The sequence below is a fragment of the Phalacrocorax aristotelis genome, chromosome 7, assembly GCF_949628215.1.
Source record: "Phalacrocorax aristotelis chromosome 7, bGulAri2.1, whole genome shotgun sequence".
Taxonomy (NCBI): Eukaryota; Metazoa; Chordata; class Aves; order Suliformes; family Phalacrocoracidae; genus Phalacrocorax; species Phalacrocorax aristotelis.
The window spans coordinates 31,896,779-31,920,125 of record NC_134282.1 but is presented as its reverse complement, the minus strand read 5'-3'; the positions used below and the strand labels follow the sequence as shown (position 1 = coordinate 31,920,125).

The window sequence follows — 23,347 nt, the reverse complement described above, 5'->3', positions numbered from 1 at the left end:
CATAGGAGAGGTGTTCCACCACTCAGATCATTTTTGTGGCCGTCCTCTCGACCCAGTCCAACAGGTCCATGTCATCCTTGTGCTGAGGGCTCCAGAGCTGGATGCAGCACATCCAGCTGGGGTCTCACCAGAGCAGAGCAGAGGGGCAGGATCACCTCCCTCGACCTGTTGGTCACGCTGCTTTTGATGCAGCCCAGGATACAGTTGGCCTTCTGGGCTGCAAGTGCACATTGTTGGCTCATGTCCAGCTTTTCAGCCACCAGTACCCTGAGATCCTTCTCCTCAGGGCTGTTGTCAATCTCTTCATCCCCTAGCCTGTATTGATATCAGGGGTTGCCCTGACCCAGGTGCAGAACCTTGCACTTGGCCTTGTTGAACATCATGAGGTTCTCACAGGCCCACCTCTCCAGCTTGTCTAGGTTTCTCTGGATGACATCCCATCCTTCCAATCCTTTAAAAATTCCCAATCCTTTAAAAAATTTAGGTAAAAACTGATGTGAATTTGTTAACATAGGTTGTCTTGGGGCCCACCAGGGTTGGGTTTGTGCCATGTGAGGACAGTTTATCCTCATTGTGATGAAGAATAATTTCTCCTCTTCCTCTCCCTCAGGCTAAACCAATGCTCTTCTCATCCCTCTTTTCGTACTGCTGTGCTCCTCTCCCACCTGCTCCAGCCCCAAAAGCCAGAGAAACAGGGTGATGGTGCCCAAACCCAGCCCTTTGTGGCATCCCACCTCCTTCACCAGGGCTTTGGGTCTTGCATTGTCCTCTTTTGGGGGCAAAAAAATCAGAAGAAATAGGTGTCTCCCTCGGCATCATCCTGAAACCATGCCAGAGGAGGAGACCCACTGACCCCAGGGATGGTGGCACCTCTCTGGGCTGGGATGTCTCATGCTGGAGCCCTGGTGGGTAGAAGGAGGTGGCATTCCCTGTTCATCACCTGTGCTGGCTCCAAGCTTGGCACTGCCGGGTTGCCGCCTTAGATCATATGTCATGTCTTCCATTTTCACAATTGCCATGCCGGTTGACCTTGCTCGGGGCAGGTTGCTCCTGTGCTGGGCTGATTTTGGGGTGTCCTGGGGCCAGGGCTGGGACACCCCTGGCTGTGGTGAGCCCACATCTCCTCACTGGCCAGTGTGGGGCTGGCACTGGGGCTTTGGGTTTGGGGAGTGGAGTGTTTGGGGGGTGCAGAGGGCTGGGGATCCTGATGCTTTTGGGAAGCAGGAAGATGCTCCCTCCGTCCAGCACCAGAGACCCACCGGGGATGAAAAATGACCGCCTAGGCATTGATGCCGTGGGTTCTGGGGGTTGCGTGGGTACTCCAGGGCGCACCCCGGGGCCCATCCCCTCCTGTCCGCTCCCACTGGTCTGTCTGAGCGCTTCTCTGCCGGCTCAGTGAGGCGAATCGGCGGCGGTGCTGCTGCCGGCGCCCCCGAAAGCACAGCCTTGGGGGGGCGGGCCGGCAGGGCGGGGCCCACACGACACCCCGCAGCGTGTAAAACACCCCCAAAATTTTGCCTCCCCCACCTTTCCGAGGTGACACCGCGGCGGCTCCGGCTCCGCAGGGAGAAAACGTTCCGCTCCGGGCTCTGGCCGCCGCTCCTGCGGCCCGGTTCCCGGTCGCGATCGGGTCTCCACGTTTTCCGGCCGCGCCGCGCCCGCTTTTCCTCCCCGCTGGGGAAGGCGCTCCCGGTCCTTCCCGCTCCTGGATCCACCTTCCGGGTTTTGTCTGGCTTCCGCGCCACTCCGCTCCAGCTGCCGGGCGAGTTCCGGCTCCGGACTGCGGCGTCCGAGCCGAGCCGAGCGGGGGCCGAACGGTGCCGAGCAGGGCCGAGCCGAGCCGAGCAGGGCCGAGCCGAGCCGAGCAGGGCCGAGCCGAGCCGAGCATAGCCGAGAGGTGACGAGCGTAGCCGAGCGGTGTCGAGCGGCCCCGAGCTCCCGGCCGGCCCCGCCCCGCCCTGCCCCGCCCCGCCCCGCCAGGCGGACACCGGCGCGGCCTGCGCGGCGCGGCGCGGCCCACAGGCGCGGGCGGCATGGCGGCCCCGGCGGCCGGCCCCTAGCTGCCGGCGGAGCAGAGGAGCGGCCAAGCGGGCTCCATGGAGGAGACTTAGGGCCACCGGGGACGGGAGCGGAGCCGGGTGAGTGGGGGGCCCGGCCTGGCCCCGCGGCGCTCCGGCCACCCCGCCCCCCACCCCCCCCGCCCGCTGTGACCGTTGGGCCCGGGTCCCCAGCGGCTGTTGTGGCACCGGTTACCACTCGGGGGCCGTTGGGGCCTTCCCCCGCGGCCGTTTGTGCCGGGACCCTCTCGGGCCCCCTCCGCCGGTTGAGCCCCCTCCCGTGGCGGGGCGCCGCCACCGTGGCCCTGGTTCGCCCCGGGACTATCGGGCCGCGGGGTGTGTGCCCCCCGGCCCACACCCCCCCGTGGTTGTCGGGTACCGCGTCCCCCCTGCGACGGCGGGGTCACCTTCTCCGCGGCCGTAGGACCCGGAGGCACCCACAGGGCGGCTGGGGCTGGGGTCCATCCTCCCCACTATGATGGGGGGGCTCACCGTATATGTGGGGTACGGATTCCCCCGGGAGGGGGTTTAGGGGCTCGGCCCCCAGCGCGTCCCATCGCCAGGGTGCATGGGGTGGTGTCACGGAGCCCCCACAGCTGCGGGGTGTGTGGGGGGGAATCCTCCCTATGTGGGGTCACCGCAGGGCATGTTTTGGGCTGAGGGTCAGGGCTGGGACACACACACGCGCACGATATGTCCGGGCCGTGGATCTGGAGTGGTAACTGGACACGGGGGTGCAGTTCCCGAGGGGGTGGCTGCGTCCCTGTGGGGGAGCGGGTTGTGTGTGTCCCTCAAACCTCTCATCCCCGCACAGAGCGGGTGCGGGGGAGTGGAGATGCCCCGGGAGGGCTGGTTCCTCTCGGACACTGCACCCTAGACCTTTTGGGGTGCTGGGGGGAGTTGGGGGTACAGCCCTTCGCGGGGGGTTTTGGGCCCAAATCACGTAAGAATAAATTTTCCCAAAGGCATTTAGCAAGCACGAGTTGACTGTGTGCACTCGGAGAGGGGCAAACAGTGAGAATGGAGCTCCTCTGGCGGGGGGCTGGGTGCCAGCCCCCCTCAGCTGCACTTCAGAGAGGGCCTGTGGGGCCCCTGGGTGATGGTGACCCGGTACTGCAGGTGACCCGGTACCGCAGGACGAGCGGCTGTCCTTCGAGCCCCTCACGTTGCCATTTTGAGGGCCAGTGCGGTGGGGCCGATCCTGGGACAGGGATGTGGGTGGGTGACACCGCAAGTGACAACGTGGCTGTGCTGGCGGTGAGGTGTCCTGTAAAGGCTGTGGGTTTCTGTGGGTGAAACGGGGGGCTGAGGACGGCTGCTTCTGCCATGAAGCTCTCCTGTCGTCTGTTGTGTGCACAGGGAAGGTCACAGGTTCAGGTCTGGTCTGTGAGGCTTGGCTCCCCTCCATCTCCCAGCAGCCCTCTAATTTTTTTTTCCCTTTCTTTCCTTCTTCCCCCCCCCCCTTCTGGGAAGGCCCTTTCCATTGCAGGAGGTGTCAGACACACATGTTTTTCATGGCACACACCAAAGAGCTCGCATGCCTTTTTTTTTTTTTTTTTTTTTCCCTCCCTTCTCCAGAAGAATTAAGGATGCAGGCATTGGGGCTGGCTTTCGGGCTCAGGCGCGCACAGGGACGGTGCGGGTGCTTGCAGCCTTCCTTGCCTGGACATCCTCAGGAAAACCTATTTCCACGCTTTGTGCGATGACTCTGGCATTGGATTATGCTGCACATTTCTAGCTCTTTGTTGGCAGTATGCGGCCGCACACACAGAGCACTCAAAAAATCCAGTCAGCTTATTTATTGATTAGCTCTTGACCAGAAATAATTTATAATTTATTATTTTGAAGCCATTTCGCTCTCAAAACAAAAATCTTTGCCCTTTTATGCCCTCATTCATCCAGCAGTGTTTTCTCCTCTCCCTGTGTCCCTGCAGGGTAGAGCTCACTGGAGAAGGGAGTCATGCGCAGCACCAGGTGCGTGGCCGTCTCGGTGGCGCAAAAGGACAGGGATTTAATGTTTCACCTAAACTGGCCTCGCGTTCAGGACAGGGGCTGCAAGCCAGTTAGAGCCACCAGAGGAAATTGATTATCAAGCAAGTTCTGATGATATGTAATTGAGTATGTCCGGGAGGCCTTTTTTATTTTTTTTTTTAGGTTTCCAGCAGAGGGTCTGTTTTGTGAGTTGCTATTAGGCTGCTCGTTAGCAAGAGGGGCTGGTGCGTGCCCATAGACGCGTATAGGTGTCTCTTAATACATACATGTGCTACCCTGTTGCACAAAGTGTTGGGTTTTTCTGAGGGTGGGAGAAGCTGCTGCGAACAAGGGACGTTTGTCCGTCTGTAGCCCTGTGCTGCGGGCTGAGATGGCAACTGCAGATAATGTCTCTCCCTCGCTGCAGCTGCAAGGTTGCAAAGTCCCCTCGTGCTCGCTGTGCCTGACTTGTCGAATGTCGATGGGCATGGCATCTGCTTCTGTTGCCTCTAAAGCTTTTTCCCTTTAAATTGTAAGGCTAGCTGAAAGCGTGCCTTTTTCGGCAAGAAAGGGTTCGCAAAGTCAAAAGGCGGTTGTGTTGGAGCTACCTAACAGCTTCTGTGTCTTTATTATGTATGAACAAGAAGGAAGGGCTAGAGTTCGCTCCATCTCATTTATTCTCTTTGAGAGTGGGACCGTGTTGAATTGAAATTTGCTTCCAGATTATATTTACAGTATCTGTTTAATTTTAATTGCATAAATTAAAGAAAACCAGAAGCTGCCTTGTCTTTCTAGCGCTTCCACGTAGGCATCCCTACCAAACCAAAGTCGATGTCTGTGAGTCATGTCTGCCATGGCAGAGGTTGGAGACCCATGGCTGGTATCCCAGGGCTCAGCCACAATAGAAAGGCAGTCAGGGACCAGAGTTGCATGTCATGCCCAACACTGTGATTTACTTGGTATTTCCTGGGAGTATGCTGCCTAAAAAAGGGATCTTCCTCTGCTTGCTCATGGAGGGAAGGAGAAGAGCTGGGCTGTGCTGTGTCGCTCTTGACCTTGGACGGGCTGGGAGTGGGGATGCACCTCGCTGCTGTCCCACTGTGCCCCATGCGGCAGGGCTCTGATTTGGATTAGGGCCTCTGGGCGCTGATGCAACACTAGTCCCAGATGTAATGCAGTAAGCCTCTTTGTCCCCTTTATCCAGAGCATTATGTAAATAAGATGGTATTTATGGTCCCAGGTATGTTGTTCTGGGGATGTGTGACAGCCTGTGTGCGCAGCTATGCCCTTTGAGTGTTGACGCTGTTGCTTCTGGCGGGCTTCTCCAGCTGGAGGCAGGGACCCGCTGGGGACAGGCAGTGAGAGGACAGATGCTTGTGGGGAGCATGTCACGTGCCAGCTTTGTACTGAAAGGAGGTGAGGCCGCAGGTGACCTTGCTGGGGCTGGTGACAGTTTAACTGTGCTTGGTTGCTTGTACACAGCGAACACGGCAAGCAGATCAGCTTTGCGTAGTCTGCAGGAGATGGGGTGCTTTCCCAATGAGTTCAAGGTGAGGTCTGTGTTTATCTTTGCAGACTTGCTGCAGAATATAGGCTGATGTTTGCCCAGCCTCAGGGCCGTGAGAGCTGTGGGTCCATTCCCAAACTTGACCCATATTTCCTTGTGGCTGATGGTGTTTGTGGAGAGATTTTTACGAGAAGCAGCAAAGTCCCTGAAGCACTTGGAGATGGCATGGGCTGTCCGCAGTTCTCCTGCAACACCTCTTCTGATGCTTCATGAACCATGGGTCAAGCGTGCCTGGACTCTCCGTGTGTGAGGAGAGCTGGTCCCTTCCCCATGGAGCTTGCCCACTTATTTGGGAAAGTCATAGTTTGGATGCTTGTGCTGCGGTGGTAGTGGCTGGAGGGAGGACAATGCTGTTGCGTGGGGGTACCTGACTTCCACAGGGTTTTGGGGATGTAGGGGTATGTTGAGGAGCTCATCTGGGCGTGAAGGGTCTTTCATAAGATCAAAGGGAGGTAGGTGAGCTTGCTCGGGGCTCACTGGTGGCCACGTGTAGCTACTGAACTGGAGCTTTGGCAACCCTGGCAGCAGCTGGTCTGTTCCGCATCCCCGTGCCAGGTTGGTTCAGGTGGGGAAGGGATGCTGTTGTTTTTGGAGAAGGGAAGAAAAAAAGGTCCCACCAGGACGTGGCTTCTTTTGCTGTGCAGTTGCATTGAAAATGCACTTTCCTGCTGATGAGGATCAGTGCCTTGGTGTGATGCAATTTCAGAGGAAAGAGTGAGGTTTTGCGCTGATGGTCCCATGGTAAAGAAAATAGGTGATGGCTGCCTGTCTGGGGAGCTTGCTCTGTGGCTGCAGTTACTTATGCAATTTCTTTTCTTTGAATTTATATTGTTTCTTCAAAGGAAATACCTATTTCACTTCTGGGTTTTGGTGAAAAGCCAGTTTTCAAGATGAAACCAAGAAGTTGTTTTGCTTTTGCAGCTCAGTGTCCTTCATGTGCACAAAAGTTACTGATGTAGCTGCTTAAGTGTCAACTCAGGTATTGTGTGGTGGGAGTTGTGTAGAGAGGGAGTATAAAAGGATGCGAGTGCATTTTTGTGGATGCACAAAGATAATTTCAGGAGAATCTTGATATTTTGTATTTAAACATCAAATGCTCAACTTCCATAACTCCTTTCCTTGTTTATGGAGTAAGAAAATAAATGAAAAGGGAAGATAATAGTGTCCTGTTATGCGGCTCCTTCCCCAGCCATGTTGTGTACACAGAAAGGTTTTGCGGCATCGGATTTTCCGAGCTGTTCCTGGGCCCCCTCGGCCACTCCTCTGAGGGCTGGAAGGATGACATCTTTGTACCGTGCTATATCACACGCAACATCTCGTTTCTTTGAGTGGCTACGCTGATTTATTGATAACAAAACAAAGCAGTTTGAGAATGATTTTAATAAATTTGCTGAACCTCTTTGTGGTTTTGATTAATAGACCGTTTCTGGCTTGAGCCGAGTCCAAAGATTTGGCTCGGAGTTATCCCAGTGCTTCTCCAATGGGAGAAATGGTGGCTCTGAAGGAGTCTGCTTTGCAGATTTTAAAGGAGTGAAAATGAGGTGTGTAATGACTTCCCTAACATTAACTGCCATGAATTCAGTTGAAGAGGTAGAGTCTTGCTAATCTCCATGAGAATTACTGCTCCTTCCCCAAAGACTTAGTAGCTGATGCCATGATGAAGTTTTTTGTCCTGAAGAGCTCCTGTTTATTTTTTTTGGGGTTCGCATCTAATCCGTACCTTCCCTCTGTACCTATCACCACAAGTATTTAAAAGTGCACTATGATTACCAGAGTAAGCCAAGTACAATTTGATGCACAGTTCTTGCTGCTTTTTATTTTAGTCCTTTACATGCTGGCTAATTCACAAAATTCAGCAATTTGCAATGGGTCATTAGCATGAATTAGCAACTTTCTGATCTATACCATAGCTTTGCAAGATGTGCTTTATTAATCTGTTAAATACACCTATTTATTAACCCTCCCAAGGAAGGGAGTTCTTTGTATGGTACTCACTGTGCTCACATTTGTCTCTGTCTGTGTACGCCTGCATTCCTTCTTTACTTTGCAGTATGGATGTTTTTTCCTAAAGCGTTCCCAGGCTGGTGACTTGACAGCAAGAGAGATTACAGCCACACGTATGGTCCTCTGCTGCAAATGAAGCCTTAGCTTGTGTAGCCAAGGTGCCCTAATTGGTTATTGAATGAAGGGAATTAAAGGCATTAATAAGTGAAGTGGTTAGGAGCAGAGGAGAGAAGTTCGTCCTCTTCTGAAGCCTGCAAAACAGCCAAGGCTGCCTGTGCGCTCTTCTAAAAGAAAAAATAAAGCCCTGAGGCTCTCCCTTCTCTGGGAGCGAGCAAGCGAGTGTCTGCCTGTCCTCTCCAAATCATGCTGCTGCGTACCCTTCTCCTGTCGAGGTGGGGCTGTGGCTGGGAGCCGCTACTCAACAGCATCATTCAGCTGAGATTGCTCTGGCAGTCTTCCTTTGGATGGAGAAGACAGAAATGAGGTGTTGACTTTCGGCATGGAGCCCTCCCTGCTCTGCCAATGCAGCCAGTGGTTTCCTTTGCCTGCTGTACTTCTGTGGAGGGTGATCCTCATTGGAAACACTTGGTGGTGTCCCAGCTTAGGACTGCCATGGGGTTAGGGGACAGCAGGGGTACCAGGGTGGCTGGGAGCGAGGCGAGGGGCCTTGCTGCCTCCAAAGCCCATAGGGAAGGGTACAAATGGCTGGTGCAGAGGCGCTCGGGCTACTGCCAAAACTCTGTGTGCCTTTCTGCAACCCTGCTGATGGTGCTGGGTGAGCAGGGGGAAAAGGGTGAGTTCCTTTTTTCTGGTGCTTACTCCAGCAGTTATTTATGCCCATTGGTTGTCTTTGGTCTTTGTCAGCTCTTTTTTCTTCTCATCTCCATGACTGATGCTTTGGGGATCTTTCCTGGTCACATCCATCTTGCTGTTTCCTCTTGCTGCTGACTTTCTTGGGCTGCTGGCAGTCTTTTAGCCTGCATGGAGCTTTATCTGAAATTTGAAAGCCTTTCTGGTTATTTTTTCATGCTCTCTACCGTCTTCTAGGTTGTGTATGAGGACAGGCCACTGATTCAGATATCTTTAAGCCTCTTGTAAATCAGTTTGCTTCTTCGTTGAGGTTAGCAAGGCAGTAACCAGACAGGTTTTAAATTCACACGGCTGGTCTACTTTCCTGGTGCACACCAGCTCTCTGCTTGAGGGGCAATCAACCCCCAGGTTTGTCCCTCTGGGAGGCATTGCGACTCAGAGCTTGGTGCCAGACAGGCTTCCTCAGATGTCCTGTTTTGAGTGTTTAATGTTATTTTTTGAATAAGGCAGCAGCGGCATGGCTGTCTGGGTTCAATCAGAATGGGCTTTGTGGTGGTGGGAGAGCACTGGGGCCATGTCTGGTGCTGCTGGCAGCGCCTCCACTGAGCCATAGCACACCGGCTTGTGCGCTAGACTCACAAGCTTAGACTCAGCTGAAGTGCTTCTGAGTTAATTCTGGCCAGTTATTGCTCATGGGGTTGCTTTTTGCTTTTGCCACTATGTAGCTGCCAATGGTCCATGTGTCAGCCTTCAACAGCCAAACCCTGTGTTGATGCCTTTCTGCTCTTACAGCACTGACCGTGCCTGCCAGGCACCCACTGGGTGCTGCGTGCCAGTAATGCCATGACATCTGCAGTCACACAGGGTGGCATGTAGGGATTGTGGGGCGAGCAGGGGATACTGGCTTTGGGTGAAGGTGGGGCTGTAATTCTATTTATTGTTAAACCATTGTGTGCAGGTCTGGGCACAGCGATTATGCAGCGATGTCTTCCAGGATGCAGACACAACACTGAGGGGTAAATCCCTGTTCAGCACCCTTAATTCAGGATAGATGTGAGAGCTGAACTTGCAGGAAGGAAGGTGGCTCTGTTGTTTTACCCACTGAATGCTTCTCCCATGCATCTGGGTTTTTCAATTCCTCTTTACCAGTACAACTGAATGTTAAGAGTGCTGGGCACCAGTTTATGTTTATGGATGTGGATCTGAGTGATGGGGTTGCTGAGAAAGCTCTTGGCCATTTTCAACTGTCAGAGGTTTTGAATTCTGTGAGGTCCTGCTTGCTGGAAGAAGCCTAGCCTGGCATTTTTGGGCAAGCAGGCTATGGCCAGCCAGCATTCAGAGGAAGATCCAAGCCTGAACCTTGCTGCTACCTGCACATCTCTGCACCAGAGGCTTGGGAAGGGGATGTGCCTCACACAGGACAGTGCCATGAGAGTCATAACAAAGTGCTGTTATGGTTCTTGTCTGCCCTAGTTGTGCTTGATGCTCCTCTAGTCCATGCTGCTGCATTATCCCATCACTGTGACCCTCCCTGCAAACCTAGCTCCTGCCCAGCAGGACATCTGTCAGCTCTCCAAGGGAGGGCCATGCATGCAGGCAAGCCACTGGACTTAAAGGGCGGCTATGAAGGACGGAGCCTCTCTTCACAAGGAGCCACATGGAGAAGTCAAGGGGCAATGGATACAATTTGCACCGGGAAAGGTTTAATCTCAACATAAGAAAGAAGTTTTTTACAGTGAGAACAATTATTCACTGGAACAACCTACTCAGGGATGTGGTAGAATTCACATCGCTGGAGGTTTTCAAGATGTGAATGGACAGAGTAGTAAATGATGTTATCTGTGCTCCCTTTCCCGTGAAAGGTTGGCCCAGGTAACCTTCTGAGTTCCCTTCCAACCTGGACTGCTCTACAGTTCTATGACTTGAGTCGTGTTGACACATATGTTCTGGCTTCTGTGTAAAGATGGTGCTTGCTTGGCTTCCTACTGGAGAAGTGACTCCAGCAGTATGATTCAGCAGAGGGCAAGTGGGAGTACAGAGAAGATGATGTTTGCCTGTTGTCCTCCATAGGAACAAAATGAAGTGACATTTGGTGCCTTTGTGTGGATCTGTAGATATGGATGTGCCTTCTGCTTGAGCTGAGGGCCTTGAGTGATGTTTCTCACACCGTTAGTTTTCTTGAAATATGATGCTCTGGACTTCACTGTGTGTTGGTGGAGGAAATCTGAGTTGCATTTTATTCAGTACAGAGGTAGGTAGGTTGAAAGAAACGCCAGGATTAAGAGACATAAAAATTAAATAACTGTAAATCTGAAGATCTGCTGGCTCTTGAAGCACAAACAAATGAAAAATGGGGACTTTGGTGATGACACTTCCAAGAGTGAAGGGAGGATTAGAGAGGAACTTGTTCCAGTTTTCTCCATTTCGCAAAGGTGAAGGAAGGCCTGAAACGTTTCCTTTTTTTGTTTTTCCCCCTTATTGTGTACCTCACATATTGGTGATGTCGCTGCTGGTTGTGTTTGGCTTGTTGGGAGTTGAGGGAAATGAGGGGGTCTGCCGAGGGTGGATTTGCTATCGAGCCATGTTCAAGAATGTTGGGTTTTTCAGCCCTAGATCGAGGTTTCTCCTCAATGCCTGTTTGGCATCGAGATTAAAGAGGTGTCAATAAGAAGCAAACGCTGAATTTTAGCTAATCTGGTGAAGTGTTTTCTTCAAGCACAGCCAGGTGGAGATCTGGCACCCCATGTCTTTATCTTGTATCTACAGTTTTGCTGGAATTACTTGTGTGCTATAGTCCTGCTGAATGTTGCTGTAAAGGTTGTGTGTTAAGTTTGTGAGCGGATGGGGGTGGATGTGAGGTTGAATTTTCATCTGAGCTGCATCTTTGGGCTGATGATGAATGTGATGTTGACACTTGAGTGTGTATTTGGTAGCAGGTGCATGTTGTAACTGATAAATCTCCTGAGATTTGCTCCAGGTAGAGCGATTGCCTGGCCACCCTTAGACTGAAGAGGTCTTTGCTAACCTCTCCCATTTTCCTCCATCTCCAGCCTCTTCCAGTGACCTCGTCTGCCCTGCTTTTGTAATGCATGGACTCAAATATTTCAGGCTTTTCTCAAGAATGCCAACAAATGACTCATGACTTGAGCGCTGTCCTGTGTCAGGTTCATCTCCAGTGTCAAGGCTCAGCCTACGGAAACTTGGAGTCCTGGCATAAGTTTCTCAACATCTCTCCGGGTGCTCTGGTTGCAGTGCATGCTGGAAGATGTAGTCTTGGTGGGGTGCACCTCCATATTAAAAAAAGAAGGGTGGCTCCATTTTATTCAAATTGGATTCAGCCTTCTCCCTCCTGGCAGCTTGCTGGCACTGTCCCGCATGGCCCCGAGAGCCACCGAAGTTCTCTCAGCGCCTTGTGTGAGTGAGGAGGTAGAAGCACAGCTCCTCCGTTCAAAATCTAGCTTAATTCCACATTGAACAGCTTGTTTTGAAGCCCTGTGCTTTAGAGTGTTTTGCAACAGCTCGGACTCCCGCTGGGCGAAAGCGATTGTGGGATCCTGCCCCTGTTGGGTGGCAGTTCTGGAGGGTGTCATGGTAAATCTCCTTTGTCTGCTATGGCTTGACTGATGTATGGGGGAGAGCAAACCCTCCTCCCCTGCGTGATTTCTTGAGCTGAAAGCAGCAAGTGAGTGAGGAAGCTCCTTTGTGCAGATTTCTCCGTCTCCTCTTGTGCGTGCCAGCTGGCTCATGTTCAACATTTCTCTTTTTTTCTCTTTTTTTTTTTTTTCCTCCCCCATCTCTAGAGAGAGGGGGCGGGGAGAGAGGGGAACATCTTAAAAAGAAATCCGCAGAAAAGACATGGGAGTTACTTAACAAAAATCCAACCCAAACAAGCCCAGCTGGGGGATTACAAACGTGGTGGTAGGAGCTGAGCAGGGAGCGAGTGCGGCAGCTCAGGAAAGGCAGGCATGTTCCACCCTCCCCCCCCAACACCCCCCCCCCCCCCCCCCCCCGAGTTTCTTTAGTCGTAAAAGGAAACAAAAAGGGATCTTGTGTAGAGGCAGCGTATGGGGAGAACTGCCGGCTGGCCGCCAGTGGTGGGAGGAAGGGCTTCGGCATTGCAGCCCCTCATGCGGCTGCCTTGGTGGAATGGGGCCGGGTTCTTGGCAAGTGGTGGGGGCCAGCATCTCTTCCATGGATGCTCTCCCCTGGCTGCCAGTGCTGTCTTTGCCTCTGCCTGGGAGGGAGCAGGGGGGTCTGTTTGCTATCTAGGGTCATTCCCAGCCAGGGCAACCATCTCGCTGGAACCCTCTGCTCCCTCCCTGCCTTGTGCCCTGCTGGAGGAAATGCCGTGTCCTGGAGATTCCGCCCCCCCCCCCCCCCCCCCCGCACCTTGTCTTTGCCACTCCTTCTTGCGGGCATTCCTGAAAGTTAATCAGGGTGAAAATTGCAGTCGGTCATGTCTGGAAGCCACCAGAGGCTGATCTTGGAGCGCTGCAGGCTGGAGCACATGGGTATGAGACAGTCCCCCTATGTGTGGGCTGGTTGTTGCCAGGAGAAGAGCTTTCTCCTGCATCTCGCCGCCCTTGGGTGTTCAATCCTTCCCCACCTTGGTTTCTTGGCCTCCAGTAACTGGTAGAGAAAGCTGGAGTGGCACGGTCTCAGTGGGTTTGCTGCCGAGCATCCTGCACATGTTCAGCACAAAGAGCCAGGGGCGCATGCGGTTTCCTTGCTCCCTTTTTGAAGACAAGCAATTCTGTTTGAATAGCTTTCTCTAGGTGTGTTTGCAGCTCTGAAAGTGAACTTTCAGGTTTGTCTCTTGGTTGGCTCCATCCCAGCCCGTGGATGCGGATTGTAGAGGTCTCGGCACCTAATGGAGCTGAATTATTCATGTCTGGTGCTGTGTGTGCACAGCATTCCCAAGCAGAAAGCTGTCTCCTTGTAGGATCTGCGCTCCAGGACTGCTCTTAAAATGCTTTGTTGGCAGGTCTCCAGGCCAACAAGTGAGCACATGCTTTTCATGTTGCACAGGGATCAATCCCCCGCGATGGCAGGAGGTAAGGGGAAGGACACGTTTATAGCTGAATCAATCTCCTCAGTCTGTTTTCTGAGACGCTGTGATTTGTTATCCAAACACACCCCACCCCCACTCCCCCCCCAGCAGGAGAGCAGGGAGGGTCTGGATAGCACCCAGTGCTTCTCCAGCTTGGGCAAACCAGGCAGTGGGAGAGGGACCCCTTCTCTGTACCACAGGCTGCGGTAGCCAGGGGTTCCCATCTGCCCCAAACAGTGATGGCATAGCAGATCGGGGATCTTGCCTGGGAGAGGGACCTGAAACACTCCTCTGGCTGCAGAGGTTGAGCCTGCGAGGTTGGCTCTTTGGAGAAGAGAAGTGGGGAAACTGGATGGGAATTTTGGTGAGGGGGTGTTTGAACTGCAGGAAATGCTTTTAGAGCCACGTGCAGTGGATGGCTTGCAGGAGTTGCTCCCCAGATCATGTATTGGGGTCCCAGCCTTCAGCCCTGGTCTGGAAAGATCCCTGCCCAGGTCCCTCTTCCCGCAGCGGCACGTCTCAAGCTCCCTGCCCTGCTCTCGGCTTGACGCGCCTTTCTTCCGCTCTTGCAAATCCAGCCTGTTCTTGTCTGTCCTGTTTGCGATTCCCTTCCCTCTGCATTAACATTGCTCGTGCTCCCTCAATGCTCCCTCTGTAGGGTGAATGTTTTTCTCCTCTTGTTTTCTAACCCTTTGATTGTTCCTGGCTCCCTAATCGCTGGGGACCCAGCAGACTTCTGGTCTCCTTCTTCCTTTTGTTGTGATAGGAACTGGTGAACGCTGCTTGTGTTTGCATAGTTTCAGACCAAAGTCCTGCTCATCTGCTGTCCTTATTTCATATATATGAATAATATTTGTGTATATGTGTGTGTGCATATATATATGTACACATGCAGGTAAGCTGTGTGAGCTCCCTGGTGCGAGCTGAGAGCCACCCAAGCCAACATCATGGAGGTGTTGCATGGAGTGGGTGATGCTTTGCCTGTTGCAGTACAACCCTATGGATTGTCCATCACCTAACTGTGACTGCAAGGCCAAATCCTGGACCATGTCTCCTGATCTGAGCTGGCCGTGGCCCTTTGTATGCTCCAACCTTGAGTAGGCAGCCCTTGGAGTTGGAGACTGAGCCTCATCCTCTCCTGGTAGCTCATGTGTGGCCGAGCCCTGTCTGGCAGGCTTATGGCTGGACCCTGTGCTTCAACTTTGGGCTGGGAGGGGGCTGTTACTGGCTAAAAATCTGGTTCATCCGCCTTGTTACTGGCTTTGCCCACCCAGACAAAGGAATCGCTGCGGATCCGCAGCACAAAGGGAGCTGGCTGTGGCAACATGTGCTGGCCAGGGAGGTCTGTGATGTGCAGAGATGAGATGGTTGCTGCTGATCACCAGCCTCATCAGTGGTTTGGAGAGAAACTCCAGAGGGGCAGGTTGGCGAGGTTGGGCTGGATGCCCCAGTTCGGGGCTGGGGAGTGGGTGCTGGGGCAGGAGGAGGAGGCAAGAGAAACATGCGGTGCGGCTTTGGGAAGCCGTTAGTGACTCTGGTGCAGAAAATGATCTCCTGATTCCGCACTTTCTCTGCTGCTGAAATGAGAGGTCAGTGCTTTTCATTTCCAGCTTGCATGCTAGCCTCTGGCTCCTGGGGTTAAAAATATCCGTAATGACCTGTCAGAGAGTGGATTATTAGCTGTACAGAGCTGAGGATGCTGTGGGGAGCAGATGGAAAATGGTCTGGCTACGGCAGCCTGTCTGATGAAAGAATCCCTGGCATTTTTACAGTGTTTGCATCTCTGGAAATGCACCATGAAGCTGCTTTCCAGGCTCCTGCCTGCTGGGGTTTGAAGAAATTTGTGCATGTGGGATTTTTTTCTTCTTTTGTTTTTCCCTCTGCATCTCATTTCTCTTTGTCACCTGTTTTTGAAGTGTTGCTCGTAAATAGTACCAGGAGCCGGCAGGCCTGGAGCTCAGCAGGGAAGGGGAGGACAGTGCTGCTGGAGAGGAGCTTCATCCAAATGGGTGGCCAAGGATTTCTTAAGAGATCTGGAGAATGGGCAGCTGGGGCTGAGTAGCTGGCCGGGTGGCTGCTGGGAAGAAGCTGTTTCATGTGTTAATGATGTCTTGTCAGTGTAATTGCCAGGAGCTAATCTCAGTGAGCAACTCCGGTGCTTTTACGGTTTCTGCGTGGGTGTCTTTTTTGTTTTCCTCCTGCTGCTGCTGCTGCCTCCGAGGACAGGGCAGTGTACAATGCATGTGAGAGCAGGGAGGGCGAGGGGCTGGGAAGCTGGGAGGAGAAATTTTGGGCTAGCTGGGGTTGGCCATGGTGTGGGCAGGTATGGCTGGTCCCTCTCTTCCCAGTTAAGGCCAGGTACCCATGCAACTGTGCCTCAATTTCCAATCCTTCAGAGCCTGCTACATGGTTCGTCGTGCTGGAGGTGATGGCAGTTTAATCTCCTAAAGCCAGGTGCCGTGTTGCACTGCCTGGAGGTGCGGGATGGAAAGCCAGTGCTTCCCACTGCTGTTTGGCCTTCAGCGACCGCTCTGATGCATCCCAAGTGTCACGGGCATGCTGAAGCTCAGGATTTATTTACCACCAAGGTACTTGACTTCCCTGGCAAGTGGCTCTTGTCCCTCACAGCGAGGCTGGCGTGGAGTGGAGCCCTCCCCCCAGGTGGCATCAGCAGGAGAGGAGTCAATCCTCCCTCCCAGGGGCAGCACTCGATAATCAGAGGGAAATGGTGAACGGGGAAATGTGTGAGTAATGTCATGTTGGAGCTGAGAGCCATGACCTGCCAGGGCCGGTATTGATCGAGGGACTGGTGCCAGATGGCTGCTACTGTGGGGACAGCCGAGGAGCAGCCTCCAGCCCTAAGGGGGTGGCAGGAGGATGCTGCCTTGCATTGTGTGATGGGGGATTTGGGAGGCTGGGGGCTTTCATCCTGCCCAGGACTTCTGCTGCCTGTGCATGTGGCTGCCGATGAAGGTAGATCTGCCTGCCTGGGTCTTTTCGTGTGTAACCCTCTTCTCTTTGCTCTCCCTTCCAGCAGCGATGCCGTCACCTGGGCAGACCCCGAGAGCTGGAAGCCCCCCGAGGACGTAGGTGACCCCCAGGGCGTGGAGGCAGGGAAGAGCCTTGAACTGTGAGGGGCCGTTAACTCTAAGATGTCCTTGAGCAGCGGAGCTTCCGGAGGGAAAGGAATTGATGCGAACCCGGTTGAGACGTACGACAGTGGGGATGAGTGGGACATTGGTGTAGGGAATCTCATCATTGACCTGGATGCTGATTTGGAGAAGGATCAGCAGAAATTGGAAATGTCGGGCTCCAAAGAGGTGGGGCTCCCAGCACCCAATGCGGTGGCAACCCTACCGGATAACATCAAGTTTGTGAGCCCAGTGCCGGGCCCACAGGGCAAGGAGGGCAAATCCAAGTCAAAAAGGAGCAAGAGTGGCAAGGACAGTGGTAAGCCAACCCCAGGGACCTCCTTGTTCACTCCCAGTGAGGGAGCTGGTGGCAAGAAGGAGGCTCAAGGACGCTCTGGGGACGGTGCGAACTCGGGTGGCTTGGTGCCTGCCGTCACCCCAAAGGGCTCAGAGAAATCAGCCAAGGCGTCTCGCAGTGTGGCCGGCTCCAAGAAGGAGAAGGAGGGCGGCTCATCCAAAAGCAAGAAGGAAAGGAGTGAGGGTGCTGGGGCTGTGGCAGAGAAGGAGCCCAGCATGCTGCAGCCTCTGGCCCTGGCAGTCAGGGTGGGACAGTATGATGGGGGCCAGGGGACAGAGCCAGCTGCTGCCGAGCAGCTTGGGAGTATAGCTATTGACACAGGAGCTGCACTCAATCCCTTGGGAGTTAAGTCGGAGCTGGAAGATGGGGAAAATGAGTGCCGGCAGCCGAAAAAAGTGAAGTCGGAGAAGGTAAGAAAGGTGTTGGGGTGTGGGTGGAGGCGGCATTGCTGCTCGGCTCTGGCAGTTGCTCCTGTGCCGGGACATGCTGCTGCGGGTGACAAGGGAGCGGGAGCTTACAGCAGGACCATGTGTCTTGTACTGTTGGGGGCCAGCACTGATGTGCGGCTGGTGCCTCCTGGTTGTGGTGTGAAGATGGTTTGGCTGTGTGATGTGCCAGGGTTTGGACATAGCAACGGGAGGGCACTGGTCGAGGTGTGCCTGGCTTCTGGAGATTGTGCACCAGCAAATTGCTTGGAGTCACTGCATGTCAGGGTACCATCCTTCTGTACTCTTGGGGATTTGGTTTCTTTGGTGCTGTGGCTGTGCCGAGCAGGTTCAAGCCTCTCCAACTCCTGTTACTCTTGGGAGGAGCCTGGGCTGGCAGTGAAGATGATGTCCCAGTCCTGTGCCTGCTCCAGCTCCCAAGAGGACAGGGCAGTGTCTGTTGGCTCCCATACTCTGCTTCCCAGTGGCTTCACCTTGTGTGTCAAAGCTCCCTGCAGCTCCCGGAGGAATTAATTTCTTTCTGATTGCATCATTTGCAGGGAAGGGGACCTTAATGTGTTAGTACATGTGGGATCTGCATGGGTGTGCGGGCAAGCACAAGGTGCAGGGTTGACAGGAGTTACCGCCGCATTTTTTGGTCTGCTGTTGCTACGTGGGCTTTGTCCCTCTTGTGATGATCAGCCTCGGGCCAATGGGTGGCTGTGTGTGATTTTTTTTTTTTACGTGTTGCTCCTCTGCTGACATACAGTGGCAATGCTGAGCTGGCAAAGCTGCTCTTCCAGGTCACCGGGGCGTGAATAGTCTGTCTGTCTGAGCTGGCATTTGGCTCTGGGTGGCTGCACAGCTGTTTTTGGATATGGCCGCTGGAGCGGCAGCTCGGTTAGCTTGTTTCTTAGTAATTGCAGCGGCTAATGGGATTTCTGTGGGCAGATGGGGGAAGACTTTGAGTACACGTAGTTCTTTGCGCTTGGAGGAGCCAGTTCTCTGCACTGGCTGCATGCATGGTGTTGCCAGTCCATGCCTATGAAGCCACACGTTTGCCATGCATGGGGTGAGCATCATGAGTATGTGTGTTTGGGGTGGCTCAGCCCTATTCCCATCAACACATGCTGGGGTATCAGGAGAGAGTCTGGGGGGGTGTTGAGGTGTGCATTGCCATGTTTATAGCCAGCGGCTCCCTGGGAGGATTTCTGCTTTAGTGTGGGGATCATGGTACTGGGAAGGGAAGGGTATGGAGCACACAGTGGATTTGGGAGAGTTGCTGAGACCAGGGAGATGTTGGGGAGAATATTTTTTTCATTCGCAAAAAGATAGAGCATATACAGGGAGAAGAGTGGTAGGGATGGCTGGCCATGGGATGGCTCTGGCAGAACAGCTGCTAAGTAGGTTGGTGCTTCCTCCACTCAAGAGGAAGACTCCTGGGGCAGGCGACTGAAGGCTGTAAAATGAAGGAGTGGTGTGGAGACAACATGTTGTTTTCTTGTCCTTTCTGGCAGCAGAACCAGAGTGCGTGAAACCAGGAAGAGAAGCAGATGCTCTCTTGCATGATGGACTTGAATGCTGCTGCAAAAAGCTGCAGATGTGGGAAGTTCACCAATGCTCTGGGGCACCTGCATGGGTTTGTGGAAGAGGAACCCATTGCGGGGGGGGTGTACAAGGCAATTTCTTCTGGCTGGGGAAAATCCCAAAGAGGGCTGGAGCTTGGGAAGCAGTTTGGGAAATATGTCAACATGCTTGGCTGTTAGGTTCCTTCATAGCCATCTGCTGCTGGCCGCTGTCAAAGCCAGCATGGGAGCTGGCTGGACTTTTGGTCGTACCTTGCATGGCTTTTCCTGTGTTGTTACTATTAAAGATTTATTTCTTTTACTGATGTAGCTGCAGAAACCCTCTGCAGGTAGGAATGCCAAAGCAAGGTGGGGATTATGAAGGCAGAGACCAAACATCATGGATGTCAACAGGCTTGAGGAGGAGGCCCATGTAAACCTCCTGAAGTTCAACAAGGCCAAGTGCAAGGTCCTGCACCTTGGTCACAGCAATCCCCGCTGTCAGTACAGGCTGGAGGGGAATGGGTTGAGAGCAGCCCTGTGGAGGAGGATGTGGGGTTACTGGTGGGTGACAGATTGGATGTGAGCTGGCAATGTGCGCTTGCAGCCCAGAAAGCCAGTCACATCCTGGGCTGCATCCAAAGCAGCATATCTGGCAGGTGGAGGGAGGTGATGCTCCCCCTCTTCTCTGTTCTCGTGAGACCCCACCTAGTTTATAGGGGGCTTCTAAGAAAGATGGCGAGAGACTTCTTACCAGGGTTGACAGTGACAGGACAAGGGGTAGCAGTTTTAAACTGAAAGATGGTAGGTTTGGATTGGATATAAGGAAGAAATGTTTTATGATGAGACACCGGAAGAGGTCATCCAGAGAAACTGTGGATGCCTGGTGACTGGAAGTGTTCATGGTCAGGTTGGGACGGGGCTTTGAGCAACCTGATCTAGTGAAAGATGTCCCTGCCTGTGGCAGGGAGGTTGGACTAGGTGATCTCTGAAGGTCCCTGAAAACCAAAACGATTCTATCATCTCTGTACAGATACCCACTGAGGATGGTTCTGCCATTTTACTTGTCCAGATTCAGGTACATCCAGATTGATGGAGGCTCAGCCTGGAGGGTTGAGCCCTGTTCTGAGAAGTGGTTTAAGGTCTGGATCTGTAGGAAAACATGTTGTGTTTGTATTCAGGAGGAAACATCAGCTGTGTTTCATCAGCCTCCTAGGGACTGGTAGATGGCTTCCTTTGGGTTGGGAAGGCAGTGGGTGAGGAGAAGGAAGGTGTTGGCATGGCAAAGGGTAGGAAAGCAGTTTTGTTCCTTGAGGAAGAGCCTGAGAGCAGGCTGATGGCTGCAGCAGGGTGGAGGACAGAGGGGATGAGATGGAGGTGAGCGGTGGTGTTGGGCTCTTCCTGTCTCTTGAAAGCTGCAGAGATGCCCCAAAAATGGCATGTGGAGTCCAAAGGACAAGTGAAGAGTGGAGGTGCATTCTGGCTGTGGGATGGCAGCTCCTCTGGGGAATGCATGGGGGGGACAAAGGTGACAGGTTCCTGCAGGCCTGGGGACAAGCCCTGCCTGAGAAGTGAGAAACTTGCTCAGACCGAAACAGGAACAGCCACAATGTGACGCAGACCAACCTTTGGCCTTCGGCAGCTTGTCCTCTGCTTAACCCTGTGCTGCTCCCACTTCCGTTTTGGGCAGGGAGGCTGGTCTCCATCTGGGGATGAAGAGAGACCATCTCTCCCTCCATCAGCTTCAGCCTGGGGAGGTGACCTCCCCATAGGTGTCCTCCCCATAGGACCTCCCCATGGAGGTGACCTCCCCATGCATGCTGAGCAGTCAGCCTCTAGCCAGGAGGTTTTGTTTTATCTCCTTGGCTGGATTGAAAAGCACTTCAGTAGTGAGTATTTTTCCTTGAAGAGGTGCTTTGGTAGCACGGTCAGCTCACCATTTGCCCCTCTTCCTGCTTTTGTGCTATTTAAATATCTCACTCTAGGGTTTTGTAGCCTTCCAGTCCTTGCTGGGCTAGAGAAGAGCTTTGCTTTGGGGTTTTTCAGACACCCTTTCATGTCAGCAGGAGCTTGAGCTGGCACAGTGTCTACAGGTGAGATCACCTTTTCTCCCTGTCTGACATCGCAGCGGCGGAGCCTGTGGACATGGCCCATGGGCTCGATGGGACCTGTTTTGCTGTTGTGAACCCATGGCTCCTCTCATCGCTGCTTCCCAGGGTGAAGCCTCAGGAACTGAATATTCCAAATGCCCTTTCTCTAGGTGCATATCTTGGCTGTATCCAGCCTCCTGTCTTGTTACATACCCTCCTCAAACCTGATGTCATCGGTGTGTCGGTATATGCAAGCAATAACTTAGGCAAGGATGGGGCTGATAGTGGTGAAAACTGTTGACAATAACCCTGCTAAGACCTTCCAGGGTCTCTTGGGTGGGCTGAGCACCTAGCACAGGTATGCCTTGGGCTGTGGTTTGGTGCCGGGGCAGTTCCTTGCACCAGCCCAGGCAGCTGGAGCCCCAGAAAGATATCTTTCGTGGGAGTGGGAGCTTAACTCTTCTTGCAGCAGCAACAGAAGTGAACCTGTACTGATGTACCCACGTCCAGATCATGTGGCCCAGCAACTGGGTCTGTCCCCGACTTGGTGGATGGCAAGCCGTGGATCACTGCGGGTGGCTGGAGCTGAGCTGGGGTTTGGTTTGGGGGGATGCCAATGTCTGGGAGGGAACGGCTGCTCTCGGTGAGCAGCCATGCTCAGCAAAATGGCCGTGCATGGAGGAGCAGTGCCAGCCCGGCTTGGGAAGCCTGTTTTTGCCGCCTCCCCTGCTGGCTGCTTTCATGTGGCCGAGCTGGCCCCGGGGTCTGTTTGCTGGGATGGCAGGCACTTTCTTTTGCTGGCTCTTCACTCTGGCTCACTGCCTGTGCCATTGCCCCTGGCAGCCTGCTCCTCAGTGCACTGGGGCGGGCTGGCCCGGCCAGGGGATGTTAAGCATTAAACAAAAGAGCCTCCCAGCTCTTGGCTGCCGCTTGGGCTTTGTTTTGATTGAGAGGTTGTTCAGCAGGAGGAGGGCGTGTTTTTTTTCTTTTTTTTTTTTTTTTTTTCTTCCCCTCCTGACGAGGGTCCAGATGTGACGCTGCTGCAAACAAGGGAAAGGCAAACAGAAGCTGCTGGAGACTTAGCTCTTCTGAAAAGCCTCTCTGGGTCACATGCGCTGCTGTTTAGGGCAGCCAGGAGACTGGATTTGGTTATGTCCCTCTGTGGAAGAGGGGGCAGAAGCCACTGGTGCACTTTTAGCCCTAAATTTTCTCCCCCAAACATAGAGTGGTTATGCCTTGCATGCCTTCAAGCAGAGATCCTCTGCTATGGGTGGCATAATGGTGAGGGAATGTTGTAAGCTGGGGGACACCATGGAGGATGGGCCCATGTAGTTTGTGTGAAATTACATTTCTGGTTCTGTGGGAGGACAGTGTGACATTGGAGGTGGTGCTTGAGCAGTGGCTGGGAGTTCAGACAGTGGTGGAGGAAGTGGGGTGGCTATGCTAAGCCGGTGGCAGCTGCCAAAAAAGAAATAGTCCCCAAAAATACATCCCTGGGCTCTCCCTACTGCTGCTGTCTTGTCTGGCAGTCTGCAATGTGGCTTTGGTGTCACCTGTGTAAACCTTCTTCCCCTAAACCCTTAGAGGCAGACCTGCATGGTGTCTTCAGTGCTGTTCCTACAGTTGTAATGGTCTCAGCCTGGCTGGGGGATTAATTCCTTAACTGGAATCAAAACACAGTTGCCTTCTTTTTTAAAGCCATTTTTGGTGGGAGGGATGAGGTTTGGTGGTGGATGGAGGGGCAAGTATTGGGGGGAAGAGGTGCTCAGATGACACCAGCTTGAAGAGGTGAGATCTGCCCAGAAGGCAGTAGCTCTGCTATGTCTAAGCCTAACAGGAGATGGCCATAGACACTCTTAGGGACATTTCTGTAATTGGATATTGTATTTGCTTCCAGTTTTGTATCTCAAAAAGAGAGAGATGCTCTGTGTAGAGCCTGGAGACTGCTGCAGGCTTGGCCCCAACCTGATTGTGGAGGCAGCTCCTTGCATGTGGATGTGGAGATGGGGCCACTAACCCTGTGCTGCTGCTTTGCATCATCCTGCTGGTGGGTATAAACATCTCCAGCTCTGCCGTGGCCTCTTCTGTCACAGTATCCCAGCCATTGGCAGCTCCTTGCTGTCCCTTAGCGCTTGTCCTCTTCTCCCTTGCTAGCTGACTGTGGCACCAGTAAAGCAGCCCCATGGATTCACATTGCTCAGAGCTTCCAGCTCTGCTCTCTGTGCATCCTTTTAGGCCTCGATCTCACCTTCCACCAGCAGCTCTTTGTCTCTTGCTCCCATACAGAATGGTTCAAATGCTGTTTGACCACCAGGCTCC

General features: G+C 53.4%; 1 protein-coding gene across 1 annotated transcript in view; it reads left to right on the top strand.

The window, feature by feature from the left end:
- The first annotated feature begins 1,983 nt into the window (after nt 1–1,983).
- ZNF609 (zinc finger protein 609) overlaps nt 1,984–23,347 on the top strand; it is a 72,457-nt gene continuing 51,093 nt past the window's right edge. The window contains exons 1-2 of the mRNA XM_075099736.1: nt 1,984–2,138; nt 16,494–17,358. Coding sequence (XP_074955837.1) covers nt 16,612–17,358 — 747 coding nt within the window. The 5' untranslated portion in view covers nt 1,984–2,138; nt 16,494–16,611. The remainder of the gene's footprint in view (nt 2,139–16,493; nt 17,359–23,347) is intronic.